The sequence below is a fragment of the Lagenorhynchus albirostris genome, chromosome 2 (assembly GCF_949774975.1).
Source record: "Lagenorhynchus albirostris chromosome 2, mLagAlb1.1, whole genome shotgun sequence".
Taxonomy (NCBI): domain Eukaryota; kingdom Metazoa; phylum Chordata; class Mammalia; order Artiodactyla; family Delphinidae; genus Lagenorhynchus; species Lagenorhynchus albirostris.
The window spans coordinates 65,725,866-65,751,080 of NC_083096.1; the positions used below are offsets into that span (position 1 = coordinate 65,725,866).

Consider the following 25,215-nt stretch of genomic DNA (forward strand, 5'->3'; position numbering starts at 1 on the left):
TTGTTCCTTAGAGACAAGTTCAAGAACATGATCCGGGACTTTTAACCTAATTTTTGGTGCTATTGCAATGATTTGGGCATTTGGCTTACCATCCTCGGTAGGCTTGTTGAGATGACCACTACACGTATCGTCTCTTCCACTTTACTGTGAACGTCTTAAGAGTGTGCATTTTATTTACCTTTGTATCCCAGAGCCGGGCACAGTGCCTGACATGGTGAGTGCTTGTGAATGACTGTTGATTCACTAAACGGATGGATTTGCATATTTTCCTTGGTTCTCTCCTAGTCTAAGTCTTTTGCCTGAGGGCCATAGCTCCCCTTGGAGTACTGCTGAATAGGCAGGATGTAGTTAATAAAAAATTAAAAAATACACAGAGGACTTGTCCTAAGTGTGCTGTTCAGCGTGGATTTCTAGCTCAAATAAAACATGAGTAAAATGAGTAAAAGCTGAGAGCTCTGATGTAGATGTGTTGTGATTTTCGGTTTAGGTTTTGGCATTTAGAAATGACTTCGTTCCTCTATGCTACTCTTTTTCTCCCTTAAATTCACATCCCTCATAGGCAATTTTAGATACTCTGTACTTGGAAACTACTTCTCGAAATAGAACCCACTTTTTTTTCCTCAAGGATGGCCTTATTGCTTTCTGCCTCAGGGATTGGGTTTACCCTGGCTCTGTGTTTTATTGTATTTTTTTCTCTCGCAGCTAAATGTGGTCAACAGTGTCAGCATTTCAGAGGACATCAAACCCTTACCAGGGCTTCCTGGCATTGGAAACATGAACTACCCATCCACTAGCCCTGGATCTCTGGTTAAACACATCTGTGCCATCTGTGGGGACAGATCCTCAGGTATGTGCAGAAGCAGACACTCCTCCCAAGTGCCCCATGCAATGGGGATACCAGAGAAGACACCTCTTCCATTGCCCACTTGGCTCCTTTGTACCCAACGAGAGAAAAAGGGTCTTTGAGGATGGTCCAGCTTGGGGCCCAGGCTGTAAATTTCTGTCACCACAGCCTTAATGAATTTAAAGCATAATTTCATGTGGTGAGATTAGATTTATAGGAAACATTTCAGAAGCCCTTCCCTGGAGTTACTGTGTTGCGTGTGTATCTGGGATAGAGAAGCTGTTGTAATAAGCAAGTATCTCAAGCTAGAGTCTCTTTAATTTTTAAAAAAATATTTTTTATAATTCTAAAAATAATATCCCAACATAGGAAATGTGGGAGAACTAGAAAAGTACCAGTGAAAACAAAGAGCTATCTATAATGTTCCTAACAAAATAAACCCTTTGATATTTTAGCGAATTTCCTTCTACAACATTCTAGGTTTTTAACATGTTTCCATAGGTGGAAATAAGTGTGTTTTCACTGATTTTATCTTCTTTGATCCTTTTCCATTTTTGCCCAAATTATTTCTTTCCTGACTTGTTTCCCTACCTCTCCATCATTCCTGCCTCCCCACTCCCCATCTCAACAATTTTGATGACATTTGAATCTCTGATTTGATGAATGAGGAAGATTCTTTTCTATAGTCGTCTATGATGGCTGACAATATTTTCTCATCTTTTTATTGTCACCAAAGTCCCTGCAAAATGTGACTCCACTGAAAGTTCCAGGTGCCTGGAACTTAGCTACACAGCTGATGTTTGCTTGTTCTCAAAAAGTTGTTTCCAAATCATGCAGACTTGACCATTGCCATAGCAACTTAATTCCAGCCACGCTGATAGAGAGTTTTTTCTGCTATGGTTTAATTGAAAGTTGGGCAGTTCTTTCGTATATGGAAGAACCACGGGAATGACAAATTGGTCCCATGTTTCTTAAAGACAAATACTTCAGAGCTGAGAGCATTAGGTTCTTAGAGCCCAAGATAAAAGCCCGTATTTATTATTGCGATGAGTTCAGGAAATTAGTATAGTCAACTGATTAGGCACAGACTAAACTTCATCAAGCAGGCTATCTCTAGCCACCATTGCATCTTAGAGTGGCTTCCTCTGAAATGTAAGCTCCTGGGATGCAGTTATTTACACTGGCTAGCTCTCAGGGACTTCAAGTTCACTTCGATATCAGCCTAAATACAACCAAATTAGAACGTCATGTCAGGTCTATAACTAAACAGCATCACATGTCATACTCAAGAATCAGACATAAATATGTTGTGAATGATCTGTTTCATTATATTTTTCAAGTCCCACAATCCAGTCCATTGAGCATAGCTGCATGGTGTGTAGTATTGGGAAGATTTCTACTTAGAAAGAGTATGGTGATTTATTCTTTATGCCTATGTGGGCATGGGTATGGTGGCTCTCCTGACCAAATTAGCCATCTCTGGCTGGAGTCCTGGAAAACTGGATGCATGGAACAGGTAATAAGGGCAATGAAACATGTAACAGATTATTCTGGATCAAGCAAAACTACCTTCCATCAGATCTTTATGTCACATCTCAAGATTATATGTCATATTATGCCATAAAGATCATAGCCAGTTTATTCCTCCAATAGGCAGTAGTATATAAAAAATTTATAACTCAGGTTCTTGTTCATAGTTTATGATAGAGGATAACACTTTTAAGTGAGATTCCTAAGTCCTTGGGCTTCAATTATGGGGAAATATGTGTGAAGCTGAGGTTCTTTTCCTGCTAGATAACACGTAACAAGCATAAATATTTTTATTTCTTATGTATACTGATGTCTTAAATGAAGGCAGAACATTTTGCTTAACTAAACATAAGAGTTGCCCTATTCAATAAATGTAAGCAAGATCTTAGGTCAGGACTTTTCTAATAATGCTCTCTGGAATTGGTGACTCCAGAGAGTCGCTTCCAGAGGGTAGACACGAGGAAGGGCATATTTACTCTGCCTTGGTTTGGTTCCTGTCATCAAGCCTGCATTCCCTGCTTTGCTTTCTGTCCCATTGCCTAGGTGATGCGCCAGTTTCCTAGGCGAGAGCCAAGGGGTTCTTTTGCATGAAAGACCCAAATAAACACAAGAATAACTTATGGAATGTCCTTTTCTTGTGACCAGGAAAGCACTACGGTGTGTACAGTTGTGAAGGCTGCAAAGGGTTCTTCAAGAGAACCATAAGGAAAGACCTCATCTACACGTGTCGGGATAATAAAGACTGCCTCATTGACAAGCGTCAGCGCAACCGCTGCCAGTACTGTCGCTATCAGAAGTGCCTTGTCATGGGCATGAAGAGGGAAGGTGAGGTTCCCTACTACCCCTCCCTCCACTCGGGGGAGAGCATTTTGCATATAAATGATGGAAACAAGTGCAGGACATAGGAAAGGGTCCTGCTAGGCTGGACTATGTGGAAGAAGTTTGAAGCGGAGGGGGGAATGACTTTGGGTACCATGATTTCTCGGGTATTTCAGTTGAATGCTTCCTGCCCTGGTAAGTGTGTACCCCCGAGCAAAGATAGCAAGCGCATCTTCCTCCTCCATGTTCACCTATCCTCTCCTGGACCTCAGATGATGGTCCAAACTGGACCCTCTCCCTTGCTCTTCCAATAGCCAGACAGCATCAGAACTGAGGTCTCGGGGTCGCTGTATGCTGCCCTGTAATGGGACATCAGTCTGACCTTCTGGGCAGAGCTGACTTCTCCCCTCTAATCCTCACTCTGGGGAAGCTTGCTGGTTTGATTAATCTCTCTGGGCTTTTATAACCTTGGTCTGCTATAAATCCTCTGAGATTGGTGTATTCCAAAGTCGTTGGGGATTATTGGCATTACCAATAATCAGACTTTGCCTTCTCATTCAGAGAGATCGTCATCATGCGTTTTTAAATGTTACATCTTTCAAACTTACGGTGTGGGTGAGCTGGGTTGCTGTAGAAAAAAAAAATCTGAAAGTGCTTTGTGTTTATGTACAGATCAAAAAGTCTTTCTGTTAAGTAATACAAATAACCTGAATTGGGCAGTTAATTAGCTGGTGAACTCAAGCAAGTACAGGGTGTAAATGGTGAATCTTAATAGATTTCAGAGAAAGGAAATGCCTCTCTCTCTAGGAAATGGGAACAAGGCGTTTAGCCACTCCCAGGTGGCTTCTTATTCTTGAAGAACTTCTTTTCTGTGAGGAGGGGGGAGGCTGACTGAAAGGACCAATGAAGAAAAAGTTTGAGCCCCTTCTAAGAGAGAATGCTACCAAGAAGGAAAAAAAAATGATATTCCTAGCATGTTTGAGATGGAGGTGGCCCTTGAGAATAACTTAATAACCCTAACCATTGTACAGCCAAGGAAACAGGCTTGGACTGATGGAGTGAGTTTTCCAAGGTCCCCAAGGTAGGTGATGAACAGAGACTAGGACCGCTTACTCCCAGATCAGAATCTCAAATTGACAGACCCCCAAATCTGTCCTCCTAACCTGTTCATCACACGGTCCTCCCCATTTTAGGAAATAGCCATTTTTCAGTTGCTCAGACCAAAAGCCATTGGACACCTCTTTTTCTTTCATACACCACATTCAATGGGTGAGGAAATCTTCTCTCTTTCTCAAAAGATGTTCAGAATCTTTCCATGTCTCACTATTTTTACTGTTATCACCAAGCCACCACTCTTTTTAGTAATAATACAAATAGCCTCCTGAGAAGTTTCTCTGCTTCCGTCTTTATCTTCCTTCGGTCTCTCCTTATCAAAGCAACCTGAGTAAGACTTTGAACAAGTGGGTCAGGTGAAGCCTTTCCTTCACCAAAACCCTCTGATGCCTTCCCTTCTTACTCAGAAAAGAAAGGCAAAATTCTGGTCATGACTTCAAGGTCATACATAGTCTGGCTGCCCCATTTCTCTCTGCTCCAGCCTTCCTAGTGTCTTTGCTGGGCCATCAGGGGTGCTCTCACTTTAGGGCCTTTGCACTTACTGTTCTGTCTGCTTGGACTGCCCTCTTCCCAGGTACCTGCATGACTCATTTCTCCTCCTTCGTACCTTTACCTGATTGTCAACTTCTTGATAAAGCTTTGCCTGACTACACTGTCTCAGATTGCCCCAAACACCCTCATACTTCCCAGTCTCTTTCCCACAGCACTTACCACTATCTAACGTACTTTAAACTTTTGTCTGCTGTCTGTCTCCAAGAACGCAGGGATATTTTTCCTGCCTTTTGTCCCCCCAAGGCTATATCACCAGTGACTAGCACATAGTAGACATTTAAGAAAAAACTGTTGAGAGAATGGATGAGTGATTTAAACTAAATATCGGAATCATAAGTTTTAGTAATGCAGGAGCTTCTAAAAAGGATTCATTCACTCAGTCATTCATTCATCAAGTATGACTTGAGTGACTACTTCATGCTTGTGTCATACTTGCTGTAGAGGGGTCAACAATTTTCTAGACTGGAGCATGTGATGTGAAAAATCAGCTGGTGGAGACTGTCTCCTCTTCACTGGGATGGAATTGATACTCTTTGCAGCTTCCACCACTGTGATAGTCAAAACATAAAATTAATGCCCCCAAAGTGTGTCTCTCATCAGCATAGAGCATGATTGCTGCAGATTGCAAATCACCTATACTCGATTCTCCTGCCTCACAGTCTAATTCTGATTCTCAAATCTCAACCTGAGGGCTTCCCTTCCCCGGTGGCGCAGTGGTTGAGAGTCCGCCTGCCGATGCAGGGGATGCGGGTCCGTGCCCCGGTCCGGGAGGATCCCACATGCCGCGCAGCGGCTGCGCCCGTGAGCCACGGCCACTGAGCCTGCGCGTCCGAAGCGTGCATTCCGCAACGGGAGAGGCCACAAGAGTGAGAGGCCGCGTACCGCAAACAAAACAAAACAAAACAAAACAAAAAAAACCACTCAACCTGAATATTTCTGGCTCAATTAGGGTCAGAGTGGCTCACAGAGCAAATGATGGGAAGCGTGGTTCTTTATTCTAAGTCAAACAGGGACATGTGGATTGTAAGAGCATGGGCAGTGCTTCTTTTAAACCTAGTATTATTTATGATTCTTTCATAGCAAGTAGGGTCCAGTTTTGGTTCCTGCATTAAAAAAAAACAAATAATGTGAAGCAACAGGATGATGAAAAGCTGAGGAATAAAGATTAGGAAGGGGAAAGGGGCTCTCTGAGAAATTGCTAAAGGAATTGATACTATTCGCCCTGACAAAGAGAAGGCAAAAAGCAAATCAGTTCTTCATCTCACTATATCGAGGGTCACTTTTAAAAAGTTACTGGACAGCCTTTCCTTCGCCACTATCACTTCTGGCCTTCATTTACAGAATTTGGGGCTCAGTTCAGGCACTTTCTTGAGGACAAAACTAATAAAATCCTGGAACAGATAACTGAGTGATAGTATGGAATTTACATTCCTAGAGAGCTGGACAGACAGAGAGAGATGAAATTGGGGTGGGCTCAGAATTCACCTGCCTAAAACCAGGGTACATAATGGTGAAGCTGGAGTGGACATAAAGCTGGAGTGTCTGATGTAACACAGTCATTTCCTGACTGTGTGTTCTGAGAGGCTAGGGGTCTTGCCTAAGCTTACGTGGCAAGCTAATGGCAGAGTGGGTGTAGCACTGGGACCCTCTGACTTCCAGGCCACCGAACGATCCTCAGGGGTTCTGGGGAAGTCTATGTCCATAATTTTGGGTCATATAATGTGGTTTGGGTAGTAAGAGAATGGATTATTTTTGAGGCAATTTGTGGTCAGCACTTGACATTCTTGTGGGTCTATTAATCCAACCAGCCCAGAGCCTTGGAGTCAGGGGTAAGCTCAGGAGGCAGCCAGCCTGGGTCTACATGCTGGCTTCACCACTTCCTAGCTCTGTGACCTCAGGCAGGTTACCTAACTTCTCTGTGGTTCATAGCATTTCAGAGGGTTCTTGTGGGGGTTAATTATGAAAAGTGTCGAGCATAATTCTGACACAGAGAAAGGGCTCCATACATTTTGGCTATTTTAATACATCACAATAAATGTATGTTGGACTAATGGAAAATCCTGTTTTAGGTCCCACTGGCCCCTCAATGTACCTGATGTACTGAGTAGCAGTAGCTCAAAATGCGCCATAGAAGATTTGCTTCAACAACAGATACATGACTCCTCATTGACGACAGTAAGATTTATGTCACAAAAAGGAGAACTGAATAGCAAAGGATCACTCAGTGAATTGCAAAATTGGAATTAGAATCTAATTCCCTGAAGCCAAGGTTATTTTCTTTGGAGCGTGAAGGTTATTTTCCTTGAGTGCTACAAATCTGTAGAAGAAATCAATTGAGGGACACAAGAGGAACTTGGTTTGCTTTCCCCCATCTTTTCAAATCAAGACAAATAGATGCCCATTAACCTACCTTTAAAAAAAAATTAATACAAGAAGCATTCAACTTTAACCAGCAAATCCAACTGATGATAAAAACACATATGAGAGTTTCTGTATGTTGTCAGTGAATGAAGGCTAACCAAATGGACAGAAAGAAAGGATGAGGGGAAAAGAGAAACAGGGAGAGGGAGGAAGAGGCCAAGAGCAGGGATAGAGACAGGACCAGAGCAGATCCCGAGAGTGTAAAGAGAGGCCAAGGGGAGGGGAAATGCTACTTTTCAAAAAACTTTAAAATAATTGTTTCGTTTAATCTTCATAAAACAATCTCAGGTAAGTACTATAATCCCCACTGTACATATAAGGAAACCGAGGCTTTGTAAGCTGAGTACCATGTCCGACGTTACTATCTAGGAAGCGGTCGGGCCCATTTTGAAAAAGATTTCTTTGACTCCAAGGTACATGATTTTTGCTCTTCTCGTATTTTGTCCTCTCTGCTCTTTTTCTCGTCCATTTCTTCTTTTTCTTACTCTCCTGCTTTAATCTCTCTTTCCTTTCTTCCTTTACTCCTTCCTTCCTACCCTCCCTCCCTCTCAACCCCTGAATATCATTCTCATCTTGAGGTTTCTTGGTGTGTCTCTATTAGAGACAGTGATGTATCAGCCAGATTTGTGCTGTCAGACCCTTCTCTGACCTACTTTGAGAGATCAATAATATCACTTGCGTGACAAACTAGATGTCCAGCATCCAGTCCCAGTTCATTCCGCAGCCTTGTGGCTCAGAGAGTAGGAGGAGCCTTGGAAAGTGGACAAAGGGGAGGAAAGGAGAGGAGATGAGACGTAGAAGTTGCTCATGGAATAGCTGTCACTGAGGTCCCTCTTGGCCACTGCTTAGAGTATAATTTTCTCGATTCTTGGGATTTAGAAAATGTGTGCCAATACTGAATTCTGCTTATCGCTACTGGGAATAAGAAGATGGAAACTGAAGCTTTCGAGAGGATGGAAACTAACCCCATAGAGACTGTTCTCCCAGTGAAGAGCACAGAATTGGGAAAGGGGTCTGCCTGACATTCTAATGTATAGACCCAGAGGGTTCTTTGATGAAAACCCGAAACTTGGGGAATCTGAGAAAATTCTAGCCTCCACCTTTGCCTGTGTACCCTTCCCCACCCCCCAAATCAGCTGCTGATTCTGAAATGTCATCTAGGTGACATTATTCCACCCTTTCACTTACTAAATACCCACATGGCTCCCTGAAGATCTTCCCTGACAAGTCAGATCAGGTGATGCTGTGTTCAGGCCGGTGCACTAGGGGCAGACCTAATGGGACGTGAATGCCAAGAATGATGCGCAGGATCTGACAGAGGGAATTTTTAGAGTAATGTGCTCGTTACTTAACTACTGCATGCTCCCGGTTTATTAGAGATAGCAGGTGGAGGAAGGATAGGGGAGACAGCATGCAAGGAGACAGTGACTCATTAAAAGAAAGGGCAGAATTGGAGGTTATTAAAGCTTAAAAGGCACATTTAGAGTGGTCACCATAATGAACTGGAAAGACTATGGACTGAAAAAACCCATAGTTTGGCACAGGCATAAGAAAACAGCTCAGCTCTGCTTTCTTGGTTTCATCTGTTAACATGACAGCATCTCTGATTCATTGCCACCATGATGCCCATTTTACAGAGGAGGAAAATGAGGCTTAGGGATGTAATTAACCTTCCCACAGTTGTCCTGGGCATATGGTAACGTCTGCACGTCCTTGTCCCTGCCAGCTGTGCAAGAAGAAAGGCAGAGAAGCCGGGAGCGGGCTGAGAGTGAGGCAGAATGTGCCAGTAGTGGCCATGAAGATATGCCCGTGGAGAGGATTCTGGAGGCTGAACTTGCTGTTGAACCAAAGACAGAATCCTACGGTGACATGAACATGGAGAATTCGGTAGGTGGTCTTAGATCTCCATCCATATCCTATTTCTTGGAGGGGGCTGGAGATGGGGCAGGAGTATGTTTGAGTCCTAGAACCTGTCCGTTCAGAGTCCTTTGTTCCTTTTTTAGACAAATGACCCTGTCACCAACATATGCCATGCTGCTGACAAGCAGCTCTTTACTCTCGTTGAATGGGCCAAGCGTATTCCCCACTTCTCTGACCTCACCTTGGAGGACCAGGTCATTCTGCTCCGGGCAGGTAAGGGATACCAGGGCTCCTTTCTTCTTGGGTTGCCATTTTGAAATTACCCTTGGGATCCTAAAACAAGTGACCTGATGGAGCTGTAACCCATCCAAGCTGTGCACCTTGCTGAGACAGGATAACCCTATCCGAGGTTGTTCTTTTTTATATTATTGGTAAGCTCTGAAATTTGGATGGCCCGCCCCCAAAACTTTCATTTCCAAATGAAACACTGTTAATGGAGGAGTAAGACTCTTTTTCTTTTTTTTAATATTTAAATTTTCTCTTTTATACTTAATGAAATTTTTATAAGTTCCTACATGCATTTTATTATCAGAGAAAAATAACTTGTAAACACACACATAATTAAAAAAACAAGGCAGGTTTACAAGAAGGTGAGAATTTTCTATTTAATGAGATTTTTCTGTCCATTGGTTCTCTTAAACTGCTTCCTAGAATCCTTTTAGTGACCAAGAAAGGCTCTTTTTCCATGCAAATTTTATGCAGCCTTTATAATTTGCATTTAATTTTCAAAGACAGTTAAACAATTGTTATTCAAGACAATCTGAAGCTGTGCCTCATTAACTATTATGAAATTGGAAAATAGAGATAGTCCCATTTCACAGGTGAAATAGGGGAAGCCAAAGATTTTTGCTCAGGCTTTTACTAGAAAGATTCCAGGGTCCCTTCCTATTTTAAGATTCTACATGCTATCATCTCTCTAGCCTCCCATTTCTGGGACACTGTGCAGTTGACATAGGCCAAATCTCCTCTTTGTCATGGAGCCAGCAGGGACATTTCATGAAGATTCGCTGAGCCTGGGGAGCCAGTCCACTTATTTCATCCCTGTTAGATAATGAGCGATCCCTGAGTGTCGATGGAAAGCTACATGCCGTGCTTGGTGCTACTAAACAACGCCTAAGAAGTAAAACCAGCTTGTCATGTCCTGGGGGCAGACACTGCAGGGTATACTCGCTTTATCTACCATGACAGCTAACACAGTGACCGTTACCGTTAAGTGTTCAATCCATATTTGTTGATGGACTGGAGGGAAAAAAAGAGTCCTTGCCCTCAAGCTGCCATTCTGCGCTGCATTGGAGAGACTGTGGGGGAGGAGCAGACCCACGAGTCAGGGGACCCCAGTCTTACCCTTTGTTCCCTCACTAATTAGTGGTGTCGTCTGGAACTAGTTTTTGACCTCCCTGGATTTCTGGTTCTGCTTTTATTCCAAAGGATAATAGTACATGCCTTGGGTGATTATCAATGAAGCAAGAGTGTGGCCAGGTTTCCCTCAAGGCCTCCTTCTTATTCTTGCAGGGTGGAATGAATTGCTGATCGCCTCCTTTTCCCACCGCTCGGTTTCTGTGCAGGATGGCATCCTTCTGGCCACGGGTTTACACGTCCACCGGAGCAGTGCCCACAGTGCTGGGGTTGGCTCCATCTTTGACAGGTGGCTCTATTCTACTTCCGGCGCTTGTATGTGTGTGTGTACACATGTGTGCATGTGTGTGTGTGTACCTGTGGGTAGTGCTGGGATGTAGGATGGACAGCCCAATCAGCTGTACTGGCTGGAAGCAGAGACCATTCAGCACATGAAAACATAAACCTGGGGAATGAGAAAGGGATTAAAAGAAACGGTTATCCAAGGAGATGGGGTCAGTCAGAGGCCAACAGAGTTGCTGGCAGATGAAAGACCCTATTATCCCTAAAGGTTTCCAGGGAAGAGACTGTATTGTTGACATTACCTAGTAATGTGGGAGTGGGGAGTTTGAACTGCTTATCCAAGGGGGCCTGGATGGGAATGAGGGTTTAGGATCTGACTTTAGGAATCTGGGAAAGATGAGCTGAGGTTTTTGCTGGTCTCTGCGTCAGGCTCTCTGGGGGAATCCTGCTATAAGAGCAACAGCCTCAGTCTGGGGTTCTGTGCCTTAAATGGTTCTAAAGGAAAATTAAGCCAGGTGATTTAAAGAGATGAGAGATGAATGGGCGGGTGAAAGGACGGAGAACCGGGAAAGGAAGAGTAAGATTGAAAATAGCCTCTCTGTCCAATGCCAGGGCCCTGTGGTCCCTTCCGAACCCCACCATAAATGGTCTTCCAGGGCCATGCGCATGTCCATCTAAGATGTCCCTACTCCTTCCCTGCCTTTTCCCACAACATGTTCCACATGGAGACTATCATGGTCTTCAGTTGACTCAGCCCTCTTGATGGTGTCTAGAAATTTCTGCACTGTCATGGAACGCCGTCCTTTGAGGTTTTCTTCCAGACATGCGATGCCCTCACTCTGCTTTGCCCGTTGCATTTCTGCCAATTCTCAAATCCTCTAGGCTGCCTTTCCAGCTCCCTCTCTGTGTTCACTGCCTCATCCTCCGTGTTCCCTGGGACTTTGATCATGCCAGTTATTGACTTTGTGTTGCTGCTACGTATTGCTTCTGTGTCTGTTTCTTTAATTAAACTGTGAGCTCTTTGAGATCAGGGACTGTATCTTATTCATCTCTGCGCCCCTAGTACCTGGCGCATCTACTGGAAAATGGGGTGGGTACACAATAAATATTGGTTGCATTCATTTTATCAGCCCTTGGCCTGGTATTCATGATTTTCTCATCACCTGCCATTGTTTCCTGTGAACAGAGTTCTGACTGAGCTGGTCTCCAAAATGAAAGACATGCAGATGGATAAGTCGGAGCTGGGGTGCCTACGAGCCATCGTGCTCTTTAACCCAGGTGAGTGCGTCGTGCTTAGCTCTCCTCCATGGTCGGCCCCCAGTGCTCTGACGTTCTCTAGTCTTCTAGCTCAGCAGAGACAGATAAGGGAGGGCCAGGAGACCTATCCTGGGGAGGACAAGGAGTCAACTCTTCATGGCCTCTGCTCCTCGAGCCATCTTGAAAAGGGTCTCAAATGGACGTGGAGTGTGCATGTTTGGGGGCAAGTGGGGAGGACGAGAGATGCCAGAGGGCTAGGGTAGTAGCAAAGAAGGCGGTAAAAAGTGGTCGGGTTCTACATATATTTTTAGACAGAGCCAATGGGATTTGCTGATAGGGCGTGAAAGAAAGAGAGGTATTAAATATAATTCTTAGAATTTTTCATTTTGTTTTCTTGAACACTTGGAAAAACAGAGATTTCATTTACTGAAATGGCGGTTCAAAGGGTGGGTGGCTAGGAATCAGGACTTTGGACATGAGAATCTGAGATGGATAGTAAACGTCCAAGAGTGGCTCTCCCGGAAGCAATTGTTTATGTGAGTCTGGAGTTCAGAGAAGAGGCAGGACCGGAGATGTACATTTGAGAGCTATCAGCCTAGACCTGGCATGCAAGGCTCTGAGACCGAGAGTAAAGTAGAGGCATTGCAGAGCAGAGGGCTGAGGGCTAAGCCCTGGGGCATGGTGATATTTAGAGGTTGCAGAGAGAAGGACGAGCCAGCAAAGAAGCCTGAGAGGGGGCAGTGAGTGAGACAGGGAAGAACCAAAGAGTAGTGTCCCGGGGGGGCCCAGGGAGGAAAAGCATTTCAAGAAGGAGGAAGTGATCAGCTTCTTCAGATGCTGCTGTGGGTCAAGAAAGATGAGTATTCAGAATTGCATGGTAATTGACGCGCATCTCCTGAATTAGGTCGTCTGTTAATTGATACAGGATGTGGGTCTGTCCGGTTTTTGTACCCCATCTCTTTATTCAGTCCATGCTTAGCACACAGTAAGCACTCAATAAATGTGTGAAGGTAGTATTTCTAGAATGGCCCGGATAAAAGAAAACTCTCCTCCTTGCAGTCAGCCGTGCGTACCTTTGCTCCAAGAGTTTATTGGGTAGATTGGGCACAGGAAGGAGGTGTGAGGGCACAAAGGGCTGGCTTTGTGTATTTCACAATGTCCCCCATCCAGCGTGTCTCTCGTAACTCTGCAGGACGTGGCCTGTGTGGGGACAGACTCTGTAGAAGGGTGTCCCGCAGAGGTGTGTAAGGATAGGTTGAATCAGCTGTCTTTTTCAGATGCCAAGGGTCTGTCCAACCCCTCTGAGGTGGAGACTCTGCGAGAGAAGGTTTATGCCACCCTCGAGGCCTACACCAAGCAGAAGTACCCGGAACAACCAGGCAGGTGAGGGAGTCCTGGAAGAATGGTAACAACTGCAGCAACTCTTCTGATCTGCCATTAATGAATGGCGACATGCGGCAGGCACTGTCTAGATTTTTTCACAACCGTCTCAAAGCTACTCAGACACTGGCTCCATGAAACCGGAGGTCTCGTCCGTCTTGTTCACCCACTGTTCACCACTTTGGCATCAGAGCCTAACAATTAGTATTCATCTTTAAATGTTGAATGAACACCCCAGTGAACGAACGATGGTGGGAATCCTTAGCTCCAATTTCTAAAGAGGCCCCAAGGCTCAGAAAGGAAACTTGCCCAGAGTCACAGAGCTGCTGCACGGTGGGGCAGGTTGGGAACCCAAGTCTGATTCCGAAGAGCTTGTGCTTTTCAGTGTGACTGCATTGCTTTCTGCTTTGCCCTCATGGAAGCCCCCCTGCAGTAAAAGGTACGGGCTTTGGTAGCCAGGAGAGGTGACCGCTGGCCCCGAGGGTGCCGTCTGTAGCCTCTGGCAAGGTCCTGGGTCTGGGCTTCTTGTCTGAAAAGGAAGATATCGGTCAGAGGATCTCTGAGGCCATCTACCCGTATTCCTGAGTGGTTAAAAAAATTCTTTTCCCAAATGTTTCCCCCAAGTACAGCTGAATAAAATTTTCCTCCTCCACTAACTCTAGTTAAAAAGAGAGAATATGATCCTCAAACCTCACAGAAAATGGAAAATGAAACTTGAAAAAAACTTCTTTAAAGGCATGAATTTGTTTTGAGGATTAATTACCTATGCTCCCAATTCTCACTGATGACTTTTATTCCTCTGTGGAGTCTCATTTCCATTAGCCCATTTTTCCTGGGTCATAAGCCACTATCTCTCAGTTGTCCGGAAGAGGCTGAGCTCATTTCTTATCACAGGCAATGAATGCATCTGTGTGAGTGTGGTCCAGCCAGTTGATACAATAAATGTGCAGGCCTTGTGTGTTATGGAGACTAATCTGTGACAACAGACTTCCCAAATGTCAATAGTTGAACACAAGTTTATTTCTTCCTCACAAATCAGTCCTGGATGGGTAATCAGTCTAGTGTGGTGACTTTCTTCCACACCGTTGCTCAGGGACCCAGGCTCCTTCCTTCCTGGGGTTCCACCATGTCGCCGAGTCTCATTGTGTTTTTTTTTTTTTGGTACACGGGCCTCTCACTGCTGTGGCTTCTCCCGCTGCGGAGCACAGGCTCCGGACGTGCAGGCTCAGCGGCCATGGCTCACGGGCGCAGCCGCTCTGCGGCATGTGGGATCTTCCCGGACCGGGGCACGAACCCGTGTCCCCTGCATCGGCAGGCGGACTCTCAACCACTGCGCCACCAGGGAAGCCCTCTCATTTTGTTTTGTATGTTGATGGTGGAAGGGAAAGAGGAGAGGGAGCACAGAGGTGAGGCTATATGGGCAACACATTGATCTGGAAAGGGTACCCCCTCCCTTTACTCACTTCCATTGGCTAAAACTTGGTCACATGGACCAGCTAGCCAAGAAGGAGACTGGAGAATGTGTGCAGCTGGATGCCAAGGAAGAAGGGAAGAATGGATTTTGATAGGCACCTGGCAGTCTCTCCTACATCTGAAGTGGGTGAGGTTGAAAGAGCCCTACCCAACCAGCAGGGCCTGGCTGCCAGCATCAGCTCAGCTTCTGGCCAGTGAGAGCTGACTGAAAGCCCTGTGCTGGATGACATCCACTGAATCTCCCAGCTGTAAGGCAGCATTACTCATGTGTGTGTGTGTGTGTGTGTGTGTGTGTGTGTGTGTGTGTGTGTGTGTGTGTGTGTCTGTGTGCACATATCGTGTGCAGGGCATTAGGACTAGGAAGGCTCACATTCATCCTTTTCCTGGACTTGGCTCTAGGTAGTGCTGTTTACCTCTTTAAAACACAAAACTCCTAGGGCTTCCCTGGTGGTGCAGTGGTTGAGAGTCCGCCTGCCGATGCAGGGGACACGGGTTCGTGCCCCGGCCCAGGAAGATCCCACATGCCGCGGAGCGGCTGGGCCCGTGAGCCATGGTCGCTGAGCCTGTGTGTCCGGAGCCTGTGCTCCGCAACGGGAGAGGCTGCAACAGTGAGAGGCCTGCGTACCGCAAAAAAAAAAAAAAAAAAACCAGAACTCTTTTCTATCTTATTATAAAAGCCAAGCATGCTTTGGTAGGAAATAAGGAAAATGTTTTTAAATAAATAGGGTAATATAAACTGATTGTAAATTTGGGAGGTATATATCTTTCTAGCAGCTTTGTGTATCAATGTATGTATACATAGAAATGTATATTTACAGATCTGAAATCATATGGTTTGGCGTATTATTTTGCTCCATTAGCTATTTTAGACATTTTGTCAGATATTGAAAAGTACAAAATTCTTATTTTCAATGAGTCTGTAATATTTCACAGGATGGATGTATCCTAATGTATCTAGTCATCGTTCTGTGGTTGACATTTAGATTGTTTCTAATGAATAACACTTTAAAAACTTTGGAACTTGCCTGTTTTCCCAGGAAGGGGACAGCCAGGGGCCTGGGCGGCCCCCAGGCACCAGGCAGAGATGCCAACACTTGTTGCCTGGCCCAGGGCAGGGCCTGGGAGTTCAGGGAGGGAGTGCAGGGACTGGGTCCCTGCATGTCCCTTGGGTGCATCCAGTACAGCCTGGACAGTGGGTGACCACCTGGATGCTGAGCAGGTCCATCAGGGATGTCACTTGGCTCAACCAGGTGGGCAACTGTGCCGAAGGCTGGTCACCTCTGGTTTGCAGAAAGTGGTTGAAGGGGTCCCTGGTGGCACACAAGCCCTGTCAAGGCCGTTTTCTTGGTGGTGGAGGGCTGCCACTCCGTGGAGACTTTTCAGAAGTACACCTCACAGGGGCGAGTTCTGCTTCCTCTAGCCAGAAGCAGACATCAAAACTCAGGAGGAGGCAGAGTTTGCAGGAACCTTCTTTCTCTCACACAGCAGGTGCCTTCAAAGGCTGTGAGTGCCCCTTGTTGCCAAACATGTGAGCGAGGAATGCGACCCTGTGGCTGTGGCTATTAGGGGGTGTGTTTATTTCTACATCCTGATCTTAGCTCCCAAACCTGGGACAGACAGCAAAGACAGCAGTCTTATGGTTAACATTTTTTAAAAAATTATTTTATTGAAGTATAGTTGATTTACAATGTGTCAATTTCTGCTGTGAAGCACAGTGATTGTTATATATCTATATATATACATTCTTTTTCATATTCTTTTTATTATAGTTTATCACAGGGTGTTGAATATAGTTTCCTGTGCTATACGGTAGGCCCTTGTTGTTTATCCATACTATATATAATAGTCTGTGTCTAGAATGGTTAGCATTTTACACATTGTAAAACTTTGGCATTTTTAGAGTAAAAAAAATACATTTTCAGAGCTAATGTCAGCCTAACTTCACACTTCATAAAGAAGCCGTTTTCTTTGCCTAATTACAGAAACCTCTTTCGTGGCAGAGCCTTGACCAGGAGCTCAGCCTCCTTGGTCTTATCTAACGGTGATACCATTCAGATGCACTCAGAGGCTTCCTTTTTTTTTTTTTGCCACATCAAGAGGCCTGTGGGATCTTAGTTCCCTGACCAGGGATCAAACCTGTGTTCCCTGCAGTGAAAACGCACAACCCTAGCCACTGGACCGCCAGGGAAGTCCCACTCAGAGGCTTTCTAATCAAATGTTTTGAAGGTGTGTGTTGGCCTTGGTATAGACCTTTAATTTTTCCATGTAGGGAGGTAATTCTTACCTTTTTAGATGGTGCCACTCTGTTCTTCTTATATTGCCACATTTCCTTAAAACTTCTTTCGGCATGCATATAGACCTATACGCATTTTCGAGGAGTATTAAAACTCCAATTTGAAAACTTCTCGTGAAATAATGTTGTGACGTCCAGTGAAGATCCGGCCCAACTGGAGGTTACTGATTTAAGGCCACCATGACTAACAAGATTTCGATTCCTGTACTTTTTATTGGAAATTGTGAGTAGAGTTATTTGATTTCCAGTCATTATCAGTAATAACATTAAAAATAAGCTTCACTGGCAAAAAGAATTTTGAGAGGTGAAGAGAGACCACAGAAGCATGTTGGAAATGTGGCAGATTGAGGAGCCTGAAAAGGACCCTGTATGTGTGAGGCTAATTCCTTCACACACTAGTCTCTTTCCCTTTGGTGAGCCTTACAACTAAGGTCCTTAATTATAGGGGTGTGTGTGTGTGTGTGTGTGTACACATGCATTTGTGTGTGTGGGTGTACCAGTGTGTGAGGGCAGGTGAGAATGGAGGAGAATGTGTGTGTATACTTTTACACGTGTGAATACGTGCAAGCTCATGTGTGTGAGGGTGTATGAGTGTGAGTGAATGTGTGTGCACAAGTGTGTGTATGTGTGAGAGTGGTGAGGGGGTCTGTGTGCACATGTGTGGGAGGCATATGTGAGTGTGTGTGTATGCATGGGTGTGTGTATTCTCTCTCCAGACTGGGGGCCCCTCAGGGGTGAAGGCTACTATTTTCTGTCTCTCTCTCTTCCTAACTGAAAGGTAAGCACGTCCACGTTGCTGCAAATGGCATTATTTCATTATTGTTTATGGCTGAGTAATATTCCAGTGTGTGTGTGTGTGTGTGTGTGTGTGTGTGTGTGTGTATACACACACCCTCCACATCTTTTTTTTTTTTTTTTTTTTGCGGTACGCGGGCCTCTCACTGTTGCGGCCTCTCCCGTTGCGGAGCACAGGCTCCGGACGCGCAGGCTCAGTGGCCATGGCTCACGGGCCCAGCCGCTCCGCGGCATGTGGGATCTTCCCGGACCGGGGCACGAACCCGTGTCCCCTGCATCGGCAGGCAGGCTCTTAACCACTGCACCACCAGGGAAACCTCCCCACATCTTTTTTATCCATTCGTCTGCTGATGGACATTTAGGTTGCTTCCATGACCTGGCTATTGTAAACAGTGCTGCAGTGAACACTGGGGTGCATGAATCTTTTTGAATTAGAATTTCCTCCAGATATACGCCCAGGAGTAGGATTGCTGGATCGTATGGTAGCTCTATTTTTAGTTTTTTAAGGAACCTGCGTACTAGTCTCCACAGTGGCTAGAGATTATCATACTAAGTGAAGTAAATCAGACAGAGAAAGACAAATATATGACACTGATTATATGTGGAATCTAAAAAATTGATATAAATGAACTTATTTACAAAACAGAAATAGACTCACAGACATAGAAAAGAAATTATGGTTACCAAAGGTGAAAGGGGGCGGAGGGATAAATTAGAAGTTTGGGATTCAAATATACACACTACTATATATAAAATATACAACCAACAAGGACCACTATATAGCACAGGGAACTATATTCAATATCTTGTAGTAACCTATAATGGAAAAGGATCTAAAAAAGCATATATATATATGTATATATATATATATATATACATATATATATAGGAGTCACTTTGCTATACACCTGAAACTAACACAACATTGTAAATCAACTATATTTCAATAAAAATTTTCAAAAAATTTAAAAAAGAAAGTCACACTTAGGCAAAAAAATTAAAAAACAAAACAAAATAAAAGTAAGCACAGACTACGAAGCTGATGTACAAAGTGGTTATAAACGGGTAACAGAAATGTGGTAACTGAGGCACACTGAGGTCGCATTGCTTAAAGTAAGTGTGGTATGAGGGAAAGCATAGTCTGGCGAGGAGCTGAGAACTGCTGGTCCTGAGAGTGGGGGGCTCTTCTTGGATCCCAGAACCTATCTCACTGCCTGGTGCGGGGTTTGTACACAAACACGTTCAGCCAGTGGCGAGAGCCCCTGTGGATTCTGCACATCCGCCGCGCTGTGCTGTTCTAAATGCTTTGGCAAATCTTCCCAGGAATCCCCAGGCACAGAGGATGTAAGGAGCGCCAGCTGGTTAGGGTTGGAGATGTGAGTCAGCATCAGCAGGCTAGCTCTTCCTCTCGCCCACCACGAATGGGGGTGCTGAGGGCGATTCTGGGATGTGGTCACAGAATTCAAGAGATTCTCAGGAGGTCACAGGATCCAACTTCCACCTTTAAGGAGCATAACAAGACCTCTAGCCTATTTCTGAAGCTCTCCAGAATTAGAGGTTCTCCAACTGCCTTAGTCTCCCCAACCAGGCTCTTTCTTCTAATCACAGATTGGTCAGGAAGACCCAATGAGCTGCCTCAGGCCAGCAGCTGCCCCGTGCATGCTGGCTCCCCAGTCCTTAATGTCTCCTTGCTTCTCCACAGGTTTGCCAAGCTCTTGCTGCGCCTCCCAGCCTTGCGCTCCATCGGCTTGAAGTGCCTGGAGCACCTCTTCTTCTTCAAGCTCATCGGGGACACACCCATTGACACCTTCCTAATGGAGATGCTGGAGACCCCACTGCAGATCACCTGAGCCTCACCAGCCACAGCCTCCTACACAGGACTAGTCAGGGCAGGTGTGTGTGGACCACCCCCTGCACACGTTCCTCCGCCCCCCACCCCCAACCCTTCCTGTTCCCCAAACGTGATGCTTATAATAAAGAAACCTTTCTACACATGCGACTTTTATAGGTGGAGTTTTGTATAGATGTTGACGGTAACCCTTCTTTGCTATTTAAGGGGCTGGGGATCTTTCTGGAAGTCCTTGGGAAAACTAACCAAGCCTCTGTACATATAATTAGTTTAAATTATTTTTTCACTTGCATTGGAAAGCCAATGACCAAATAATAAAGTAATATATGTGATATTGGCACTGCATGGAGCATGGGGTGAATTATTGTGCAGCAGGGCAGTTATCTCAGATGTGGGAGGAAAGGTATGGGGGGTTAGGAATGGGGGATGAGGCTGGGGTCCTGCACCAATAAATCCCACAGTTAGATACCCCATGTCTAAGCTGGGCACAGCTAGCTTTGCCCCAGGGTAGCCCCTGGAGAGATTGGGAAGAAACATTGTCTTTCAGAGCCAGCTTGGATTTTTGTTTGTTTGTTTGTTTTTTGCTCTTTTCCTCCTAAGAATAATGAGTACTAACAGCCTTGTCCTGACTGGGGGTAATGGAGTATAAGGACAAGAGTAGATGCTCTTTTTTTTTTAACTTTTATTTTATATTGGAGCATAGTTGATTAACAATGTTGTGTTAGTTTCAGGTGTACAGCAAAGTGATTCAGTTATACATACACATGTATCTCTTCTTCAAATTCTTTTCCTATTTAGGTTAGAGAAGATGTGCTCTTGATGGGGGAAGACACGGGTCCTGGGAGTTGGTGGGAGGTGGTAATGGATTTTGGTAATGGTAAAGAAATGGATTTTCTGTCCTTAACTAGCAACAATAACAAAAAGACCAGAGTGCACCAAATTTGTTTTCCATCATTATCTGACTATATGTAGCCTGTTCTTAACAACTTACTGACCAGAGACGTATTTATATGTCTTTTGTTACCCAAACATTGTTGACTGGAGTGTTTCAATATTCACTTACATAACAAATTGCTGGCCACAGGCATTAGTTTCTGCAAAAATCCCCCGGTCAATAATGTGTTAAAAGGGGAAGAGAGAGGGCTTCCCTGGTGGCACAGTGGTTGGGAGTCCGCCTGCCGATGCAGGGAACATGGGTTCGTGCCCCGGTCCGGGAAGATCCCACGTGCCGCGGAGCGGCTGGGCCCGTGAGCCATGGCCGCTGAGCCTGCGCGTCCGGAGCCTGTGCTCCGCAACGGGAGAGGCCACAGCAGTGAGAGACCCGCGTACCGCAAAAAAAAAAAAAAAGGGGGGGAGAAGAGAGAAAAGCTCTTCCAGCTTCTAGCCTATGATCACCTAGTGTCTTAGAGCCCTGCTGTCTGCTGGACAGTGAGCTCCTTGAGGGTAGAAACGGTGTCTAAGTGACATCACAACCAGCCTATACAGCCCATCTTGTTCAAGTCACCTTCCTGCCGTCTGCAGAAACAGGACTTAATGGATACACAATTCTATGCCCCTTAGGGTAGAGTATACAACCTGAACAGCTGCACATGGCTTACCTTCTTCATACCACCAGAACCTGACCTGGGGTCTGGCATGCAGTAGGCACATAGTAAAAGCGTGTTGTTGAATTGGGTTCCACACAACTGGAAAGAATTCCCCAAAGGTTTTTGTGATGGCAGATGCGTCATTCCGCGGCAGCAAGTTCTCCTCTCAGAAAAACCCCAGGGCTAACTCTCCAGTCCAAATATATTCAACAGTGATCATGCAATTTTTGAGAAATAAAAATTGCGTTATTCCTGGGAAAGAAAAGTTTAGGGATCCTTTAGACTTGGACATTAAGCAATGGAATTAAAATCAATTATGTTGTGTTTTTCCTTTTGTTTTTCATCTGCATTTATTTGTGAACCATGATGAAAATGATTGGGGTGGGAGGAGACTAGAATTTAATGCTGGGCTCCCTGACCTCTTCCCTCTGTCAGCATAACTCACTGGACACCTTCAGCTGCCTTATAGGTAACATGGGGCTTCCATGGAAACCCATCATGCCCCAGGTGTGGTAACCCGAGTTCCATTCCAATATTTGATCCCTTCCTCACTGAACCCTAGCTCTTGCCTGGAGCAAAATTCAGGCTGATGAATGCCCAGCAGGGCGTCTGAACATAGATCGTGTGGTGTCTCCTGGAATTGTTGCCACAGAACCCGCTGAGCTAGGCAGGAGCTCGGCAGGCATCTCTCCCCAGGCTGGTCCCATGACATTCGGGGTCCCTAAGGCTGCCTCCTTCCTGACCTGGTCCCCCTCACATCCCAGGATGAGCAACTGAGTGAATGTTCAATATCCTTTAAGGCTCTGGTCCACAGCGGCCATGAGAAGCTTCTAGAGCCTACACCCCCGAAGAGAGACCTTCCTCATTCAGCTCACGTCACCAACTAGAGGAGTCGGCTCGTGGAGAGAACAGATTGTCCCAACAATGCTGATTAATGTTCCCTGAGACGCACAGCCCCATACTCCCCAGGCTGACTTACACAGATAACAAAAGCAGGGGAGTCAGTCTTGTGTTCCCAAGAGTTCTCATGGAGCTGGGACCCAAGGCTCCAGGGTGAAGAGTATGGATTCTGGACACAGCCAGCCAGAGCCTGGCTCCTGGATCCACCTGCTGGAGGTCTTGTGTTTGGGGGGAAGTTGTTTCACCTTTCTGGCTCTTCTTTCTTTCCCTTATTTGCAAACATCAGATAATAATACCCACCTCATAAGGATAAAAGGTAAAAAGATGCAGGAAGACCAGTGTAAGAGCATGTATGTGCCTTGGCACGAGACATACTTGAGCTGGAGTCCTGACTTTGCCATTCGTCGTGGACATCCGTCTTGCCAGGCCTCAATGACCTGATCTGTAAATTGGGATAATTATACTCTTTGCCCTAGGATTCTTGCCAAGATGATATAGATAATGTGTGCAAAGCTTTTATCACAGTATCTGCCATAGAAGATGGGCAAAAGTATTAGTGAATTTTCTTCTGAAGTGTAGTTAAAACTTAATCTCTGGTTCTGAGATTACAGAACATTCTATTCCACATTCTGGTCAGTGTCATCCAACGTACTGGGCAAAGAATCAAACCATTCTGGTTTCTAGTTTTGGTTTGACACCTGCATTCTAGTTTGTATCTTCATCAGCAAAATGGGACTAAGGTCCCACTTACCTATCAGTGCTGACACTACACATCACATGGGAGAGCCTTGTGTGAGCTGCGAAGGCGACACAAGTAGAAGAGGTTTGGAAACTGTAGAGCCTATGTTCTGAGTTACATGCTGGAAACTAGTTTAGGATGTTGCCGTGGTTATAAACAAGGGCTCTGGAGTCAGCCCAGCGGCTTCCATTAAAATCCCCTCTCTGATCACTGAGTGACCTTCGGCACGTGACTTAACCTCCTGGAACTTAGTCTTTGCAAACTTAGACTTTGGAAACTGGGAATAATAATATTAGCTCCTCACGGGGCTTATTGAGAGACTTAAGTGAGGGGATCTATGAGACACACAGCACATGGTCGGCTCTCAATTAATTTCAGTTACAGTACCTATTATGACTGATCCAGATATTTTCTACAGGATTCCTGCTCTGAAAAGAAAGTCCTAGACCCCATGGAAAAGCCCCTCTCCACGTCTCTCCTCCGCACACTTATTCTTCAGCCTGATGGCCCTCCATATTAGCCTCCTTCTCTGTGTTTACACTTCATCAGTGAAACACAGTCCGCTACCTTCCTCAGATGGAGGCTGTGGAAACGAGTGAGATAATGTAATGTATGTAATGTTGTACATTACGAGGGATTATTAAAAAGGTGTTACTTGCACAGCAAGCATTTCTTGGCCTTGGCCACTCCTGTTCATATCATTCAGTGAAACTAATCAAATGATATTTGATGATAATCTTATGTTACTTCCTTGCTCAAAAACTTTCAATGACTTCCTTTTTTCTGTTAGGCAGTAGTTCTCATCAGGAGGCAATTTTGCTACCTCCCCGCCCCCCAGGGGATGGGAGGTTTAGCAATGTCTGAAGAGATTGTCACAGCGGGGGGCGGGGGGGGGGAGATCTATTGGGTAGATGCCAGGGATGCTGCTAAACATCTATGACACACGGGGCAGCCCCCTACAACAAAGAACTATCAGCCCCAAAATGTCAGTCGTGCTGACAGTGGGACTCTGCCCTCAAGCATCACTAATGGAACAGAAAACTGAATGGAATTTTCCTATTGTTTTACAATTTTGGCTCAAGCCCCAAGGTGAGGCCAGGAGGTTCCCTCAGAGTCTAAAGAGGAACTACTAGATGCTTCCACACAGGACTTATTAAGATAGCTGAGCTGATGTATGCTATTTGTGGGAATGCAAATTGGTGCAGCCACTGTGGAAAACAGTATGGAGGTTCCTCAAAAATTTAAAGATAGAACTACCATCTGACCCAGCAATTCCACTCCTGGGTATATATCCGTAAAAAACAAAAACACTAATTTGAAAAGATATATGCACCCCAGTGTTCATGGCAGCATTATTTACAACAGCCAAGGTATGGAAGCAACCCAAGTGTCCATGAACAGATGAATGGTTAAAGAAGGTGTGGTATATATACAATGGAATACTACTGGCCATACAAAGGAATGAAATTTTGCATATGAAGCAACATGGATGGACTTGGAGGGCACTATGCTAAGTGAAATAAGTCAGACAGAAAAAGACAAATATTGTATGATATCACTTACATGTGGAATCTAAAATAAAACAAACTAGTGGATATAACAAAAAAGGAGCAGACTCACAGATATAGGGAACAAACTAGTGGCTACCAGTGGCTGTGGCAGGGAGCGGGGCAATACAGGGGTAAGGGATTAAGAGATGCAAACTATCGGGTATAAAATAAGCTACAAATATTAATTGTACAGCACAGGGAATGGAGCCAATATTTTACAATAACTATAAATGGAGTATAACCTTTAAAATTCGTGAAACACTATATTTTATACATGTAACTTACATAATATTGTACAGCAACTATACTTTCATAAAAGAAAAAAAATGTTGAGCTGATTCTGTGACTTTTACCCTATACTTCTTGAGCCAATATTCATAGAGGATTGAAATTTAAGAATAAGGGGTACTCGGGGGCAATGCTGTGGCTTTACCCCACCACTTCAGGGTGCCCAGGAGAGGGAAGGGACCCCCATATCCAAGCCAAGTGAAGAGAACAGAAAAGAACCCCTTCACTGAGACTGGATGCAGGTACCTATGAGAAGGGGAGGCTGGTC

General features: G+C 44.9%; 1 protein-coding gene across 3 annotated transcripts in view; it reads left to right on the forward strand.

The window, feature by feature from the left end:
- The window catches only part of RXRG (retinoid X receptor gamma), a 44,544-nt gene extending 24,517 nt beyond the window's left edge, over positions 1-20,027 (forward strand). For all 3 annotated transcript variants that reach the window (XM_060142221.1, XM_060142222.1, XM_060142223.1), the window contains 8 exons: positions 703-847; positions 3,020-3,199; positions 9,006-9,166; positions 9,283-9,412; positions 10,712-10,844; positions 12,024-12,115; positions 13,372-13,477; positions 19,738-20,027. In XM_060142221.1, coding sequence (XP_059998204.1) covers positions 703-847; positions 3,020-3,199; positions 9,006-9,166; positions 9,283-9,412; positions 10,712-10,844; positions 12,024-12,115; positions 13,372-13,477; positions 19,738-19,885 — 1,095 coding nt within the window. In that variant the 3' untranslated portion in view covers positions 19,886-20,027. The remainder of the gene's footprint in view (positions 1-702; positions 848-3,019; positions 3,200-9,005; positions 9,167-9,282; positions 9,413-10,711; positions 10,845-12,023; positions 12,116-13,371; positions 13,478-19,737) is intronic.
- The last annotated feature ends 5,188 nt before the right edge of the window (positions 20,028-25,215 follow it).